This window comes from Pteropus alecto, unplaced genomic scaffold (assembly GCF_000325575.1).
Source record: "Pteropus alecto unplaced genomic scaffold, ASM32557v1 scaffold11, whole genome shotgun sequence".
Taxonomy (NCBI): domain Eukaryota; kingdom Metazoa; phylum Chordata; class Mammalia; order Chiroptera; family Pteropodidae; genus Pteropus; species Pteropus alecto.
The window spans coordinates 6217276-6236751 of NW_006431956.1; the positions used below are offsets into that span (position 1 = coordinate 6217276).

Consider the following 19476-nt stretch of genomic DNA (forward strand, 5'->3'; position numbering starts at 1 on the left):
ACAAAAAGTATACAAAGAGTGACATTTGAGACACGATAGGGAACTTTTTGTTTTTGACAACCTTTTGTTGCCATAAAGCAAAGGGTCACATAATACAAAGTAAAATATTTTATTTTTCTCAATATAACTCTTTAAAATGAAAAGCAAATTACTTTCAAAAATTAAATTTATTGATAATTCATTCAAAATTCAAAACATACTGAAGAGTATGCAATAAAAAGTTTCCTTTTTACTTATGACTCCCAACTGCCCAGTTTACCTCCTCCAAAGCAGGTAATACTATCAGGTTTTTTTTTTGTATCCGACAGTTGTTTCATGCACATGAAAGCAAATATGAAGAAGCAAATGAGTGTATTTTCTCTTTTAAAACTGAAAACATTTTTATTACAGTTGACATTCAATAATATTAGTTGCAGGTGTATGATATAGCGCTTAAACATGTATATAAATTACGAAGAGATCACCCTAGTGAGTCTAATACACATCTGACACCATACACAGTTATTACAGTATTATTGAATATATTCCCTATGCTGTACTTTACATCCCTATGACTTTTTTTTTTTTTTAAATTCTTTAATGTCACCACATATTTGACCTTTTTTACTCCATCTACCTCCTTTCTCCCCTCCTTCCCTCACCCTCTGGTAACTGCTAGTCTGTTGTCCATGTATCTCTCTCAGTCCTGTTCGTTTGTTGCTTTTAGGTTTATATCCCACATATAAGTGATATGTGGTTTTCAACTTTTTCTGTCTGGCTTATTTCACTTAGCATGATTATCTTGAGGTCCATCTGTGTTGTCGCAAATGGCAGTATTTCATCTCTTCTTATTGCTGATATATATATTCCATTGTGTACCTGTACCACAGCTTCTTTAGCCAATCATCTATCATAGAACACTTCGGTTGCTTCCATGCCCTGGCCACTGCGAATTATGCTGCTGTGAACATCAGTGTGCAAATATCTTTATGGATATGAGTTTTCAAGTCTTTGGGTAAATCCCCAGTAGAAGGATTGCTGGATCATATGGTAGATCAATTCTTAGTTTTTTGAGGAACCTCCATACTGTTTTCCATAGTGAGTGCACCAATTTGCAGTCCCACCAACAGTGTATGAGGGTTCCTTTTTCTCCGCATCCTCTCCAGCATTTGTTATTACTTGTCCTATTGATTATAGCTATTCTAACAGGTGTGAGATGGTATCTCATTGTGGTTTTGATTTGCATTTCCCTAATAGCTAGTGATGTTGAGCATCTTTTCAAATATCTGTTGACCATTTGTATGTCCTCTAGGGAGAAGTGTCTGTTCAGGTCCTGGGCCCGTTTTTTGATTGGATCATTTGCATTTTTTTCTTGTTGTGTTGTGTGAGTGAGTACTTTGTATATTTTGGATATTAGGCCCTTATTGGAGGCGTTGCTTGCAAATATATTTTCCCATTCGGATGGTTGCCTCTTTACCTTGTTGATGATTTCTTTTGCTATGCAGAAGCTTTTTGGTTTGATGTAGTCCCATTCATTTATTTTAGTTTTTACTTCCCTTGCTTTTGAGGTCAAATTCATAAAATCCTCTTTAAGTCCAAGGTCCTTGAGCTTAGTTCCTATGTTTTCTTCTATGCAATCGATTGTTTCAGGTCTTATATTCAGGTCCCTCATCCATTTTGAGTTAATTTTGGTGTGCGATAATAGACAACAGTCTAGTTTCATTCTTTTGCAGGTGGCTTTCCAGTTTTCCCAGCACCATTTATTGAAGAGGCTTTCCGTTCTCCACTGTATGATTTTCACTTTTTTGTCGAAAATTATTTGCCCATATAAACTTGGGTTTATTTTTGGACTCTCAATTCTCTTCCACTAGTCTGTGTGTCTGTTTTTCTGCCAGTACCATGGCATTTGATTATTGTTGCTTCGTAGTGTATTTTGAAGTCAGGCAGAGTGATGCCTCTAGACTTGTTCATTTTTCTCAGGATGGCTTTGGTGATTCGGGGTCTTTTGTGTTTCCATACAAATCTGATAATTTTTTTGTTCTGTTTCTTTAAAAAGTGTTGATGAGATTTCGATGGAGATTGCATTAAATCTGTATAATGCTTTAGGTAATAAGGTCATTTTAAATATGTCGATTCTTCCAATCCAAGAACAAGGAATATCTTTCCATTTCTTTATATCTTCTTCAATTTCTTTTAATAGGGTCTTATAGTTCTCATTATATAGATTCTTCACGTGTTTCGTTAGATTTATTCCTAGGTATTTTATTCTCATTGACTTTTTATAACTGGCAATTTGTACATTTTAATCCTTTCCTCTTTTTCACCCCCCACCCCAAATCTGGCAACCATCAAAATGATCTTTATAAGTTTATTTGTTTTATTTCATTTATTTTGTTTTTTAGATTCCACATGTAAATGAAATCATTTGGTATTTTTCTCTCTCTGATATGTTTCATTGAACATAATACCCTCAAAGTCTATCTATGGTGTCACAGATGGCAAGATTTCATTCTTTTTTTATGGCTCAGTAATATGCCACTTTATTATATGTACCACATCTTTATCCATTTGTCTATCAGTGGACACTTAGTTTGCTTCCATATCTTAGTAAATAATCCTGCAGCAAACACAGGAGTGCATATACCTTTTTGAATTAGTGTTTTTCTTTGGATTAATATCCAGAAGTGGAACTGCTGGGTTATATGGTAGTTGTATTTTTAATTTTTTGAGGAACCTCCAAACTGTTTTCCATAATGGTTGCACCAGTTTATAACTGCACCATCAGTGTGTGAGGATTCCCTTTTGTTTGTTTATTTATCGATGATAGCCATTCTCACAGGTGTGAGGTAATAGTTCATTGTGGTTTTAATTTGCATTTCCACGGTGACTAGTGATGTTGAGCATCTTTTCGTATGTCTCTTGGCCATCCATAGGTCCTCTTTGGAGAAATATCTGTTCAGGTCCTCTGCTCATATTTTAATTGGATTGTGTTTTGGTGTTAAATTGTATGAGTGCCTTCCGTATATTGGCTATTAACTCTTTATTGGATGTATCATTGGTGAGTATCTTTTCCCATTCAGTAGGTTTTATTTTTGTTGATGGTTCCTTTCACTATGCAAAAAACTCTTTTGTTTGATGAAGTCTCATTTGTTTATTTTTTCTTTCCCATGTCTTGAAGAGAAATATCCAAAATGGGAGACCCAATTGTTGGCTGGCTGCAAAGAGAATTGGAGATGAGGAAATGGAGAGAGAGAGCAGAGAAACATTTTAGTGTAGTTCTGCTGTAAATGGTACATAGCATGATACCCAGCAAAGAGTAGAGAAGTTTTCCTTAAAGTTGCGAAGTCTTGAGCATTTTTAAGTGATGATGCTCTCATGCCGGTAGAAAAGGAAAAGGTGAAGATGCAGAAGAGAAGATAGACAATTGATTAGATTAGACATCCCTGAGAAAGGCAGGAGGAATTGCTCCCTGGAATACAGCTGGAAGGGACTGGCCGTAGACTGGGGGAGGGCCTCCTCCTCCATTCTGAAAGGAAGAAGGGATTGATGCAGATCCAGGAAGGGACTGGTGCTGGGAGCAATTTGGAGAAGTTCTTGTTTGATGACGTTTGATGACATCCCATTTCTCTGTAGAGTGACTTAGTCATTTGTTGAAAATGAGGAGAGAAATGAAGGGAGAAGTTTGAGAGAATGGAGAATGGGTAATGATCAATGTAGACAATAGAGAAAACTGGATGGGTAAGTACACCAGGGTCGGTGGGCAGCACTGAGGCCCAAGTAGGTTCCCAGCTTGCTTAGCATGCTCCGTGCGGGCATGTGGAATGCCAGCGGGGGAGGGGGTATTCTTCTGGGGCAGTGGTCTCACTGTTCTCAGGACCCCTTTATGTACTTTCTATTGATACCTCCAGAGAGCTTTTGTTTATGTAGAGTGTATTTATTGGTAATGACTGTTATCAGACATTAAAACTGGAAAATATAAAAATGTTTGTTTATAGGCCATGTAGAAATACAATAGAAATCCATCATAAGAACATAAATCATACATTTTTATGAAAACACTCTATTTTCCAAAACAAAAGAAATTTAGAAGAGTGGTATGTTTGACATTTCTGCAGATCTCTTTAACCTCTGGCATTTTAGAAGATAGTTGGATTCTCCTGTGTGTTTTTCCGTTCAGCCTGTTGCAGTACGTTGTTTTTGTTCAATTATATGATTAAAATTTGTCCTCATACAGATAGGTCATTGGAAAAGAGTATTTTAATAGCCTTTTCAGATAATTGTGGTTCTTCTTTGATACTACAACAGAAGTAGACAAATGGTAAGTTAAGAGTTTGGATTATGACCCGTAGCAATGAACTTTTTGTGTTCAGAATCCGCTGATATATTCTTCTCTCCATCTATTCTGATCTATTCTCATAAATCTTCTGAGATCTTCTGCTTATGTGTGATTTTGTAACATCTAACATGGTTTGCTGAGTTATGCAGCTCTTGCAAATGTAGATGTGTTTCATTAGACATCTCTAATATAAAAAAATTAGACAATGCAAAAAAAAAAATCACATTCTTTATCCCCCCTAGTTAATTAGAAAAGCCTTTAAGTGTTGGGAAACCGTCAAGTTCACAGTGATGGATGCATGTTTTCCACCATTTTAATTTTCGCTTGAAAGATAGAATTTTACTATAGGTGATAAATACTGTTGTTGTTTTCCTTGAAGTGACAAGCTTGCTTTGTTCAGGTTTGAGAAAATGTCTGCGAGATTTGCTAGTCAGTAATCAAACAGTTGCACAAGTGTTTTTCTTTGAAACAGCTATCCCACTTCATTATGCAACAGAAGCGCTTTGTATGTTTCATTTCATTATGCCAAATATTTAAAGGCTAGGTACTAAAGCGTTGAGACTTAGTAAAATTGCAGTTTATCAAAACACAAGGGAAACTGGCCTCTTTATCGGCAAGTGCGCAGTGGTGAGGAGTACAATGGCCACTGCTACCTAAATAAGGTATTAGCCTTTATTTGCGCTAAGATTCCAGTAGTTTTCCTTGCCATTGCTTTACTACCATCAGTGCAAGTGTGTGCACAGTGAAAAAGGGCCACCTAATGTCTCAGCATTTTATAAGAATAAATTTGACCTTGCAGAACCTCTGAAAAGGTCTAAAGGACCCCCAGAAGTCTATAAACCACATTTCAAGAATTGATGTTCTAGGCTTACGATTTTGTTAGGTGTGTTCAGTGGAATTGAGACATGTGGTAGTAAAAGATATCATAGTTACAAAGTTGAACCATGGACTCTGGCCTGGAGAATCCTTTTACTTTCTTCCTATATACCTGCTCTTAGAGGATACCATATGTGTTTGTCCGCTTATTTATTTGAAATATGACAATTACATGCTACATAGTCAAAAGGAGCAATTTATGATGCTGAAGTAGCATTTCGGAAGTGAGCACTGTAGCTTGGAATGCTAGACAGTATTAAGGACCAGAGTTCTGGTCGTGCCGCGGTTACTCATGAGGTTTACTGAGTTCTGGGGGTGTCACCCAGCCTTTCTCATTCTCAGGTTTCTCACATCTAGAATGGGATTAATGTGATTTGCCCTCACTTTTCTCAGGGTAGTTTTGATACTCAGATACCATCATTCCTTACTCCAAGTAATATCTTCGTCATTTTTACATCTGTAAAGCTGTGCTTGTTGTATGGTAGATAAGTCAGTAAATGTATATTGAGTTAATGAGCTTTTAAAAAAACTCTTTATGAAAGTTTTAAACATAGGAAAAAATAGAATTGTGAAATGTACCACTCTCTACCTTTCCACTAATACATTTGTCACTAGAAAATAAGAACATCTTTTTATATAAGCAAAATATGATGGCACCCTACAAAATTAAAATTAGGTCCTTAATATCATCAGATACTCCCCTCACATTCAAATATCTCCAATTGAATTACAGTCTATACATATATATTTTTACATTTGTTTTGTTCACATCAGACCCACACAAAGTCTGCTCATTGTAAATGTTTGTTATGACTCTTGGTTTCTTTTAATCAAGAACAATTTCATTTTTCCAGCTCCTTCCTTTTTTTAATGTCATTAACTTGTTGGAGAAACGGGCTAGCATTGTAAAACTTCCCAGTGTTTGATCGTTTCCTTGTGGTATTGTTTAGTTTATTCCTCTATTCCCTACATTTCTGCTAAACTGGAAATTAGAGCTAAATGTTCAGTTAGATTCATATTTAGTTTTTTGGCAAGAATACTCTTTATAGATGGTGCTGAGTACTTCCCGTGTGTAACAGAGGAGGTGCATAATGTTTTCTTGATGCCAGGTTCAGTCAGTGGGTTCAAAGTGTTGGCAGCCTGGGCTTTCCATTGTTCACCATCAGCCTTTCCTGTTAGTGGTCTTAACATCCACTGATGATCATTGCCTGAGTGAATGAGCTTTGGAACTATGAGGTGCTGAATACCTGAGTGGAAGCGATATTAAGGTACTGTTATAATTACTACTGATAAAGGAAGGTAGTATATTTATTTGAGCAAAGTCATCAGTGGAATAATATCTAAGAAGAAGAGCTGTAAAATAGTAACAAGCCTCCAGATTAGGAACTATAGAGTTAACAGCTAGAATAAAGTTATATATAGTATGGAAAGAACTAATGTTTTTTTTCTGCCACAGTAGATTTAGAGCTTGTCTCGTAACATCTAACCATATTAAAACAAATGCCTTTAAAGCATCTTTTTAATAAAAAGACTCTCAAAACTATTTTGTCTCGATTATTTTAAGAATTTACTAATACAAATACAATAAGATTCCATATGACAAAAAGAATTTGGATACATCTTTGGAGCTCTCTTGGTAATGAGATTTAAGATGTTAGCTGCAAATACTGTAGTTTTTGATTGTTTCTATTAGAAAATAATTAAAGCGTCTTATTTTATATGGTTCACAATGAAACCATTTGTAGAGTATATCGTTGAACTTAAACATGGGGAAATTAAAACAGTGTGAATCTTTGGAAAATAATGTTTGGCTTCTACTCTTTGCTGTTGGATATGCCTGCAAGAAAAGTATGTATTTTGTATTTAGGGGTGGAGAACAGAGGCATTGCATGTTCAGGAAGTAAACTCCCTCAAACCAAAAGACATTACTAATTTCCTGAAAAACTGAAGAGTGTTTTCATGTTGTTGACTACGGGACACAAACTTTTCCCCTAGGCATATTATTAACTTATTTCTATCTTCAACAGGAAAATAAAAAATATTTCAAGCGTAGTGAACTTGCAAAAAAAGAAGAGGAAGCATATTATGAAAGATGTGGCTACAAGGTATGGATGTCTGTTTTTAGGTTAAATCGTATATTTCTGAGTTTAAATTTATACAGCTGTTGTTAAAGTGACAAAATTATTGATCTCTGTTCAATTTATCAATATTATACATTAGCCTGTAAATGAGAAGCCATCTGGAGAGGTATGAGATTTTGTTTTTATTTTTCCTTTCCTTTTTTAAATCTTGAATTCAGGAAAATACGTGCATGACTTTTGGCTTGGAATGGTTTGGCTTTTTGTGGACAGCATGAAGTGGCTTGAGATCAAAGCTTGATTTTTGTAAACTTAAGTCCCGGATCCGATGCTGCCTCATTTGCATCGCCACCGCCACCCCTCTCCCCACCTCTCCCAATAAAAGTCTGTTTTTAAAAGGTTTAAAACATTTTATTCGTTCAGCAACAGTGATATTAACTGGTATTTTCTCTGCTTTCTCCTGAATATTTTAAGCCATTGTTTTTATGTTCGCATAGTTAATAATTCCTTTTGGCCCCAAGTACCTCTGCCTGGAGATAGTGCCATATAACATTTATATGCTTTTGTGTAATAGGAATCATGTTTCAAACACTGCTCAGTCTATTGGATAAAAAATGTAATCTGGAAATACTTGTTAGAAACAGATGAGTTGTCTGGAAGATTTTGTGTATATTAGAAGCATGACTGAAATTATCTTTGAGATTAACCTAGTTGAATAATGGGGTTTTTATTGGGAGGGATTAATGGTTATGAGATGAAGTTATCTTTAAATTATTTTTAAAAGACTGTATCTAGCTTAATAATTTTTAAACCAAAGTTCAGAGGCTTTATGAAATACTTTGGCCAAATCACAAATTTGAAATCCACTTTTTGCTTGTGAAACATCAATATAAAATAATACTCTTGTGCATGTCATGGAGAAAGTTCTGAAAGTTAGTTTATCTGGCATAGCATTTCTAGAGGGAAGCATGAGGAATGCAAATGGTATGTATATGCATTTGGTTTTATTTTATAGTGTTGGGAGAGGGCAGGCTTTAAAAATGTTATATTTCTGATAGGTTTCTACACTTCGGAAGTTTATATTTGTATTTTGATATTTTCCATAAATATATTGATTTCATTTGCTTCTAATTTAGGAAAATAAAATATGTTTTGTGTAAATAACCATCTAATAGATACTCAGAAAGAAGAATTCTCATCTTTTGCTTGCCCACCATTGTGTAACTCAGACTTGATTTGGAATAAGAATTACTTACCCTGAGTTTAGTCTGCTGACTTGTTGCTTTCCCAGATCTCTAAATTTGAACCTTTCAACTTTTTGATAAGGTAGGAAAATAACTTCAAACAGTGGCAGTTTTGCTTTGCTTAGATTGCGTCAGTGATATGGCAATACTTCCTTATTTAGAGGAAAGCACGGAGGCAAAATTATTGCTGTAAAGTTATTGCTTGTAATGTTGAGTCCAGCTGACCAAATGTCTTAGATCTTTTCCTTAAAGCTGTTAACTGCCATTCTGTAATTAAAAATGCTTTTCATCTTGAGATTTTTGGAGAAATTACCTGTTGTTATGGCTAGAAAGAAAGCACAGGCTTTTCTTTCTAAAACATTTTTAATATTTCCTTCTTGGTTTCTTGGTAGTGATGAAAATATAGCATGTATTACTGTCATTCCTTATAGAAACTGGTTATCTTTTTTAATGCTTGATGCTGATTTGGTTTGTGAAAATATGAAAGTTTAGTTTTTTACCTCAATTTTCTGCTAGTACCATTAACACTGATAAATATAACCTTTAACCATAAACTGTGGAATCATGTATTATACAGTTTTAACCATATTGCTTTTTTCTTTTTTTTAGCTGAATGGTAATTTTCTTCTTAATGTTGGTCTTTTATGTTTTTTTGATCTTCTCTCGCCATTTTAAATTTGTCTTCTGGTCAGTTGGGAAACCCATGTTTCGGTATCTTTTTATAGATCACACAGTGGGGCTTATAAATTTGCTGAACTCAATTTTGCTAAACTGATTGAGCAGCAGACTCAAGAAAATGTATGAAGAGGTTTTCCCCTCAGGCTCATATTAACAAGGATGCTCACTCTTTTCTTCTTGGGTATGAGTAGAGAGGCGCTGTTTTCATTGTTCCCACAGAGTTCCTAGCTCCGTTTGTGGGCAAGTTCTTTGTGGCGCTGGGAGTTTTTCTACACATCCAGCAGTGGTTTCTGTGCGCTTGGAATAATACCTTTCAAAAAGGAGAGTAGGAAGAAGCTGGAGCTCCAGGCTTCACCGGTGTCTGTTAGAAAGCAGTTGTTTTCTTTGGCCTTCATTATAATAACCCAGAGCAAGGATCAGATAACCTTGTAAAGTGACTCTCTAAATGAGGAGAAGCAAGTCGATTGTTTTTAGGAAAAAAAGTAAAATTCTTTAGAGTTCAGGGGAACAATGAGTCTAAATTTCAGACCTTTTCTGCTTCTGATTTTGGAAACCATTACCCTTGCGTCACTCTTCAGTAGCCAGAGTGCCGTTTCCGGTGAGCATGCTTTCTCCTTGCGCTGTCCCCGGAACGGGCAAGTGTGACAAGCTCTCAGAAGATGTACATTTATTATGAGCTCTTTTCAGAGGAACATTTAGGAGACCTTCAATATTTAAAAAGTGTTTAACTTCTGTGAGTAGCTAATATAATAGAATGATAAATGTTAACTATATTTTAAATGCTGAATTTCGTTTCTTTGGCTATTAATATAGATACAGCCAAAAGATGAGGACCAGAAACCATTAACTTCATCAAACCCAGTATTAGAACTTGAACTGGCAGAGGAGAAATTGCCCATGACTCTTTCTAGGCAAGAGGTAAGTTTATATATAGAGAGAATGTTTTATGGGGACAAAAAGAAAACCCCACAGCATTTGCATTTATTTCCAGTTCTTTCCAGGAAGTTTTACGTCATTAGTTCCCATATAAGAAGACTTTTTGAACTAAAATACTGTGCTGCTAGTCAGTTTTCTTCATGAAGTTCTAAATTAATCTGCTTTTCTTGATACTGTTATCTTAAACTTTTTAAAGAATCTATCCTTCTAAACTTTAAGAACTAAACATGTTTTAAATGTGTATATTATTTGTCTAAATAATTTTAAATAATGTGCTATTTTGTAACTTTCTCAGTACATCTTCCTAGATCAAAATAGAGATCTGTGTAATTTTTTATGACTATATTTTCCCATAATACTTTTAAAACCATTCTTTATTAATGGTTATTTAGATTATTTCAACATTTCCCTGTTATAAATCATACTAAGATGAGTGTCTTTATATAGACGTCATTGCAGGCATCATAATGTATGATTATTTCCTTAAGAAAATTTTCTAGAAACATGATTTCTGGAGTTTATATACTAAAGATTTAAGATTATACTTCTGAGACTTTCGATACATATTACCAGAGGGCTCTATAACAGATATTCCAGTTTATGCTCTCACCTGTAGTGTTTGCCCATACCCTGGTCAACATTATTTCCTAAAACACTGAAAATTTAAGATATCCATGTGATATAAGGAATTCAAACTGTACGTAAGAGTACAAAACAAAAATAAACTTTGAACCAAAGGAAACTTTCAGAGGAAGGGCTGGCTGACTCTAGAAGCTATCATGTGAAAATTAGATGAAGGAATTGAATCCTTAGCCTGAAGAGAGGAATATTAGAGACTTTAAAAACACTGTTGACAGCAGCTCTAATTAAAAACAAAGAAAGTATTCTCTGTGGTTTCATAAAGTAGAACTAAGATAGACGGGTAGAGTTTGAGGGAGGTAGATTTTAGTTCATTTTAATAAGCAAAACATCTGTCTAGAACTAGGATGGGCTATTTCATGAAGAGATGTGATTTCTGTCATTTATTAGATAGGGACCTGACAGATATGGTTTTGAGGTCATTTCTACATTCATTGGAGAAAGCAATAGATTACTTCTTAAATTTCTTTTTAATACCAAGCTTCGGTTAATCCACTGGGAGCCCTACCAGCATTTTCTAAGTGTGATACTATTTATGTTTCCAGGTAAAGTTCTTGGTATTTTAAAGGAAATTTGGATCAACTTTTATTATAATGTTTTTCTCCTTTTTATGAAATATAACATGTATATAAAGAGTGAATAGAATACATATGTGTAATGGATAGTTACAAAACAAACACCTGTATAACCATCACCTGAGTGAAGAAATAAGAGTATTATCAGCCCCTGGAAAGCCCTGTATGTGCCCTACCTGATCGTAACTCACTTTCTCTTCTGAGGGACAAGTGTTCGGTTTAAATGTGGTATTGCAATGCTGACCTAGACTGTGGTCATTGAGTTATCAGCTGACTCTAGACTTTATCGTCTCTATATAAACATCACTTTCATCTTAATGTTTTCCTTATGTACTTTCCTGAAACAGTCAGCCAGAGGACCTAAACTGTTAGGGTTATTTAAGGTGTGATAGTAACTCTCAGTATATCTGTTCATAGAAAATTAAAGAAAAAACAACTTCATTTTGGCATTGACATTTCAAAATGAGTGTTTGGTCACCTAAATAGGAATTACTATTACTAATAACATAAGGAATTACTACTGTCTTTTGATTTTCTTTTTTTTAAATAGGTTATCAGAAGATTGAGAGAAAGAGGAGAACCAATCAGACTGTTTGGAGAAACTGATTATGATGCTTTTCAACGTTTAAGAAAAATAGAGATCCTCACACCAGAAGTTAACAAGGTAAGAAGTCAGAACAAAGCTAGAAGAACGTCATTGTACCACCTAAACTAGAATAGTATGGAGTTTGACAAGGTTTGACTAATTGTATCATTACAGGTAAAAATGGAAAAATAAAGTTGCCAGAGTGCTGCTGAATGTGTTTTATAAAAAAATTTTTAAAAGCACATCTCTTAAGCAGTTGAGTTCCTTTTGACAGGTACATATAAACATGTAACCAGTACTACTACACTCAGGAAGATATAGAACATATTCATCACCCAAGAAAGTTTCCCAGTGCCCCTTCTCAGCCAGTCTCATATTCTTCCTTCTCCTGGGCAACCACCTTTTAAAATTCTGTCACTGTAGATTAATTTTGCTTGTTTTCTAGTATTTCACATAGATGGAGTCATAGACTATGTGTCTAGCTTCTTTTGCTTAGCATAATATTTTTTTGGATTCATCGATGTTATTGCGGATGTCAGTAGTTTGTTCCTTTCATTGCTGATGATATTCAGTCGTATGAATATACCACAATTTGTTTTCAAGTTTGAGCTATCATGAATAAAACTGCTATGAACATTCTTATACAAATCTTGTTTGAAGCTATGTTACATCTCTCGGATAAATAACCTAGAAGTGGAGTTGGTGAAGAGGAAGAGTAAACATATGCTTAACTTTTTAAGAAATGCCAAGTATTTCCAAATGTTATCAGCGTTTGTTATTGTTAGTCTTAAATTTTAACCATTCTCTTGTATGTGTAATGGTATCTCATTGTGATTCTATTTACATTTCCCTGATAAGTAAAAGTCTTTTGTTCATGTTTTAATCGGGTAGTTTGTCTTTTTATTTTTGAATTGTAGGAGTTCTTCATATATTCTTCTAAGTCTTTTGTGAGATATAGATATATATTTTGTGATGATTTTCTCCTAGTCTGTGGCTTACCTATTATTGGTGTCTTTTGAGGGGCAGTTTTAAACTTCGATGAAGTCTTCTTTATCAGGTTTTGCTTTATGGTTATTGCTCTTGGTGTTTTGCTTAAGGAATATTTGTCTATCCCAAGGTCTTGAGATATTCTGTGTTTTCTTCTAGTTTAATTGGTGTAGCTTTTACATTTCGAGCCCCGATCTTGTTTTATGGCTTAGTATGTGGCCTGTCTTGGTGAATAGTCAATGGGCTCACGAAAAGAATGTTTTTTGCCTCGGATAAATGTCAATTACTATAATGTTGTTCAGATATTCTGTGGCTTTATTAACTTAACTACTTGCTCTATCAATTTCTAAGAAACAAATGTGGTTATCTATGGCTACTTAATAAACCATCCCAAAACATAGTAGCTTAAAATTATTATTATAAAACTTTTTTTGGTCATCTATGACTGTAACAAAGCACTAAGAAATCTAGTAATTTAAGGTCAGTTATTGTCTCTCACAGTTCTGTGGTTTGATTGGGCTAAGCTAGGCAGTTTTTTACTTGGGATCTTGCATGCTATTGTAGTCGGGTGAGGGCTATGGCTGAGGTCACTGAAGGCTCTCTTGGACTGGCCTTCTAACTTAGCACAATACCTTGAAGGTTCATCCATGTTGTAGCATGTGTCAGAATTTCCTTGTTTTTTAAGACTGGATATTCTATTTTATGTATGAACCCCATTTTCTTTATCCGTTCATCCTTGATGGACGTTTGCATTGTTTCTACCTTTTGGCTATTGTGAATAATGCTGCTATGAACATGGGTGTACGAGTATCTCTTTGAGTCCCTGCTTTCACTATTTTTGTGTATCTACCCAGAAGTGGAATTGCTGGATTATGTAGTGATTCTTTGTCTAACAATTTTTTTCCAAAGCACAAATGAATTTTTAAAATTTTCTTCATTTATATTAATGTTAACAGCAATTTGTTTTTCTTTATTTTTAGTCTTTTCTCTTTCTTAACCTAAATCTTGGAAAGAGTAATTTTTGTAATGCTTCATATTATCATTTATTTCTCTTCTATATCCTGAGTCATTTTCCTTATCAAAAGATAGGATACAATACTAATGTGAACTATTAAATTTTTATTATCCAATTTAATTTTTCTACTAATGTTTCATTACTTGAAAAATCATCTAGCTTTTAATGTTCATTTATTACAATCTGCTCTACTCAAGCCTGTATCACATGATACAGAATTTCCTGTTTGTATATTTTTAAAAATTCAAGTGTAATTGACATATAACAGTATATTAGTATACTAATATATATTGCTGTATATTAGTTTCAGCATGATTCAATATTTGTATATATTGCAAAATAATCACCATAGTAAGTCTAGTTAACGTCCATCACCATACATAGTTAAAAAATTTTTTCTTGTGATAAGGACTTTTAAGATTTATTCTCTTAGCAACTTAATTTCAAATATGCAAGACGGTCTTATTCACTCCAGTCACCGTGCTATACATTCCATTTCCATGCCTTGTTTGATAAGTGGAACAGTCTGTTTTAAGTCGATGACAGCTTAAGTTTGAACACATTTTAAAGCTCTACATTTTTACTACCCCGCCCACATTTTATGTTTTTGATGTTACGTTTTACATCTTATCTTGTGTATCCTTTAACTAATTATTGTAGTTATAATTATTTTTACTACTTTTGTCTTAATCTTCACATTAGCTTTATAAGTGATTAATTCACTACCTTTACTATAGATTTGCGTTTATCAGCGAGAGTTATACTTTCATAGGTTTTCTTGTTACTAATTAGCATCCTTTTTTTTCCAGCATAAAGTCCTTTCAACATTTCCTGTAAGGCTGCTTTAGTGGTGATGAACTCTGTTAGTTTTTGCTTTTTTTGGAAAACTCTTCTTTAATTCTGAATTATAACTTTGCCAAGTAGAGTATTCTTAGTTAGAAGTTTTTTCTTTCACCGCTTCGAATATATCATGCCACTCCCTTCTGGTCTGCAAAGTTTCTGCTGAAAATCTGCTGATAGTATTATGTGAGTTCCATTGTACATAACCTTATTGTTCTCTTTCTCCTTTTAAGAATCTCTACTTGTCTTTAACTTTTTAACATTTTTAGCATACGTTAGTGCGTCTTGGTGTGGGTATGTTTAACTTTGAGGGTTGTCAGCAGTTTCCACAGCAGATCCACCATTTTACATTGTCAGTGCATAAGGGTTCCATTTCTTCACATTCTAGCTTTCACTTGTTTTCTGGATTTTTTTTTTTTTTTTTTTTGAATAATAGCCATCCTAATGGGTGCGAAGTGATATCTCATTGTAGTTTTGATTTTTATGTCCCTTCTGACTAGTGATGTTCCGTATCTTTTCAATTGCTTATTGGCCATTTGTATGTCTTCTTCTATTCAAGTCCTTTATCCATTTTTAATCACATTGGTTGTTTTTTGTTGTTGTTAAATTGTAGGAGGTCCAGATATTGGATTTGCAAATATTTTCTCCTTTTCCATGAATCATCTTTCACTCTATTGATAGTGTCTTAGATGCACAAAAGTTTTAAATTTTGGTTTAGTCCAACTTACTTATTTTGTTATCATTATCTGTGCTTTTTCTGTTATATCCAAGAAGTCATTGCCAAATTTAATGTCATGAAACTCCCCCGTTTTCTTCTAAGTTTTATAGTTCTCTTATATTTAGGTCTTTGATCTATTTTGAGTTAATTCTTATATATGGTGTAAGCTAAGGGTCCAGTGTTAAGGCTTCCATTTTTACAGGAATGGTCACAAACTGGATGTGAATAGAGTGTGGAATTTGCTGGTGTTAGAAATGTAGTGCTAGCCTAGGATATAGATGAGGCACTAGTTTTATACTTTTGACATTTCTAAATGTTTTGGGAGTTCAGGATAGTTGCAGTAAGTTTAGATATTTTAAGTGAACTGGGAAAATGTTTGGAGTCTGCAGTGGAAACCTGGTCAACTTTTACTAGGCTTTATTAGAAGACAGCAGCATTTATGACTATTCTTATTTGGATTCGTCACTCATATGTTGTATTCTTCTGCCATCAGAATAGCTAATGTATGTATATTATTTAAATTTTAAATGTATTCATAAAATTAACTTTGGACAGTGATGATAGCTGTGTAATAAATTGACATCTGATTTGAGTCTCTGGTTTTTCTAAGCTCAATTCCTTGTGGGGAAAATGAATTATACTTTTAAATAAAATTTATTTTTCAATTACAGTTGACATACAATATTAGTTGCAGGTGTGCAACATAGTGATTAGACATTTACATACCCTTATGAGGTGATCACCCTTGTAAGTCTAGAATGCATCTGACACCCTACAGAGTTATTGCAGTGTCACTGACTATATTCCCTATGTTGTGCTTTACATTCCTATGGCTGTTTTTGTAACTGGAATTTTGTTCTTAATCCTGTCACTTTTTACCCATCCTCCCGACCCCCCTTGCATCTGGTGATCTCACTTTGTTCTCTGTGTCTGAGTTTTGTTCGTCTGTTTTTTTTAGATTCTGCATATAAGTGAAATTATATGGTGTTTCTCTTTCTGACTTACTTCACTTAGCATAATACTCTCTAGGTCCACACATTTTGTTGCAAATGGTAAGCTTTCATTCTTTTTTTATGGCTGAGTAATATTCTATTGGTGTGGGACTTGCCCGTTCCACATCTCCACCCCGCTAGTGGTCTCAGCATGGCTTTTCTGTAGTTATAGGACTGCTGTTCGGGTAGTCCTCAGGTGGTTCTCAGTGATGATTGTTCTGTAATTTCGTTGTAATTTTGATATGGTCATGGAAGGAAGCAAGCACAGGGTTTGCCTACTTCGCCATCTTAAGTGGAAGTCCAAGATAAATTGTACTATTAGTGAAAAACAAAAGTGAAACATCAGTTATTTTCATAGTAGGTATAATTTTTCACCTTTCTCAGGGATTGAGAAATGATCTGAAAGCAGCTTTGGATAAGATTGATCAGCAGTACCTCAATGAACTTGTGGGTGGTCAAGAACCTGGAGAGGAAGACACACAGAATGATTTGAAAGTTCATGAAGAAAACACCACTATTGAAGAGTTAGAGGTAATCTCTGCACTTACCTTACCTCATTCCTGTCACATCTTTTATTCCTTGGAGTGGATGGTTGAGTTTATTATATTGTTCAGTTCAGAGCACACTGTTGTCTTTGGTCATTACACTTCGAACTGTTTTTATTATCCATCCTTGATGCCTTATGTACATCTAAACTAAGTTGTTCTCCAGTATGACTGTACCAGTCTGCACCCCACCAGTAGTGTGAGTGTCTTGTATCCCTACATCCCTGTCAGCGCTTGGCAGTCTTTAACTTTATAATTTTGCCAGTATGTTGAATGTAGTATGATGTCTGTAGTGTTAATTAAAAAATAGTGTTGTATCATCTAACTATGTAGCTCAAGCAAAAATTATGGCTTACTCTAAAGCTCTTAATACTTAATAAAATGTAAATTGTTAGCTTTTTGTTTCATTCTAGGCTCTTGCACATGTTGTAGTCTTCTCTGAGTGAGATCACAGTTAAAGAGGATGTCCTTTTACTTGCACCCTCCTCCATCCCAACCCCTATTGAAGGACCCTAAATATTATTGGAATAATTGGTGTGAGCAACCTGTTCTGGGCTTCTCTTTCCTTTTTCCGTTTTTGTTTTTAATAGCTTTACTGAGAAATTCACATACTTACATTTAGCAATTCAAAGTGTACACTTCAGTGGTTTTTAGTATTCATGGGGTGGTGCTGTCATTATCATAATCTAATTTTTGTTCCCTTAAAAAGAAATTCCATACCCATTAGTAGTCACTCCTCTTACCTCTTCTCCTGTCTTTTGATTCATAAAAGCTAACCAGCTTTCTAATTTTAAATGGCTAATTGTTGGGTTTTTTTAACTTACTAGAAATTCCACCAGGTTTTAAAATAGAAATCAGACAGTCTGGGTAGTAAGGAGCCGAGCAGAGACTGGTGGGGTGGCGCGTGTCTTCACTTTTTGCTCTTTACTGATGAGCAGGGACATTATTTCTCTTCAGGCTTTGGGAGAGTCTTTGGGAAAAGGTGATGATCACAAAGACATGGACATCATTACCAAATTCCTTAAGGTATGTACTTTGACTTTGGGGCTGTTGGGTGGTTAATAACTGTTCTTTTATTTTTGGATCATCAAGGGTTAGAGACGGGGAAGGGGAAGCTCAGTAACCATTTCTGGCATGTACACTATGATTTTGCTGTGTACTTGGAAATAGAGGTTAATCAAAGACTATATTTACATTGCTTGTGCTACTTTTCTTTAAAGCTGACTTAGTAATGTAATCACACAAAAGAATCACAGCAGTGGAATGAAGAAGTTTGGGGAGTTTTAATTTTTTTTCAAACACTCTAGGAAGGAGTGCAATGTGGAGAGGGTTCCAGAAGCTTTTATGAGAGTTGATGACAGTAAGGAAAGGAAGGAGGTGGGAAGACATTGGCAGTGAAAAACGCAAACACATCAGTAACCTTTCAGACACGTTCATTTTCTCAGTTCTACAGAGAGCTGCTTATTCTTGCTATGATATGCTCATTTTATCTTCTTAGATTTCTCTGTTTGGTGGCTATCGTAGAGTGTGTGCATATCCCAGATTCATTTTAGCATTTATTCAAAAATTATTTTTGTTCAGGCCAAGAGATTTAAATGCAAGAAATGCTTTTACTTGTATTTACAGTTTAAATACAACATATGAGTCTTCAAGATTCTAAATCTGTTGAGGATATGAGTTGAAACTAGATAGGCGTAGTTTCTTTTCTTTTTTTCTTCCTTTTTTTCCCCCTCCTTTAGTCAGGCGCTTTAGTGGGAATTATTAATTGTAGTCGTTACCACAAAAGGAGAAAGTCCAAATATTACAACATACTTGGAAGATTGATTAAATATCACAGCATATATTAATTATGGCTGATAATCTAAGTGGGTTGAATTTTATGTAATAGAAATACAGGTAAAAGTTTATTTCTATCAAATAGTTATCCATGTAATTTGATAATTCTTTTACAAGAAAATGGGTTATATTTGAGCTAGGGATATATATAGAATAGGGAAGTGACTTGCCAAAGATACTACTTCAAAACATACATGACAGAATAAGCAGGAATAGTTCGTTAATTATTAGTGAATGATATTTTAATCAGTCAAGAAATTTAAGGATGATAGTATGCTGTTTTGTGTTAGAGAACTTTTAAACTTGTCGAACCACTGGGTGGCATCATAGTCTAAATTTACCCATTTTTTCAATAGTTCCTTCTTGGTGTTTGGGCTAAAGAATTGAATGCCAGAGAAGATTATGTGAAACGCAGTGTGCAGGGTAAACTGAACAGCGCTACTCAGAAACAGACCGAGTCCTATCTCAGGCCCCTTTTCAGAAAGCTACGGAAAAGGGTGAGGTTTCTTAAAAAATGGCTTTTATTAACTGATTAAAAAAATAGAATGTATATGATTAGAATAAATACAGTCTGTAACTACACACAGTAGCTTCTAAAATTGGTTGTGCTTTTTTT

The 19476-nt window shown here is 34.6% G+C and overlaps 1 protein-coding gene across 1 annotated transcript in view; it reads left to right on the top strand.

Annotated features, from left to right (window-relative positions):
• The window catches only part of PRPF18 (pre-mRNA processing factor 18), a 38311-nt gene that overhangs the window by 7918 nt on the left and 10917 nt on the right, over window positions 1-19476 (top strand). The window contains exons 2-7 of the mRNA XM_006907046.3: window positions 7219-7296; window positions 10005-10109; window positions 11892-12005; window positions 16864-17010; window positions 17982-18050; window positions 19217-19357. Coding sequence (XP_006907108.1) covers window positions 7219-7296; window positions 10005-10109; window positions 11892-12005; window positions 16864-17010; window positions 17982-18050; window positions 19217-19357 — 654 coding nt within the window. The remainder of the gene's footprint in view (window positions 1-7218; window positions 7297-10004; window positions 10110-11891; window positions 12006-16863; window positions 17011-17981; window positions 18051-19216; window positions 19358-19476) is intronic.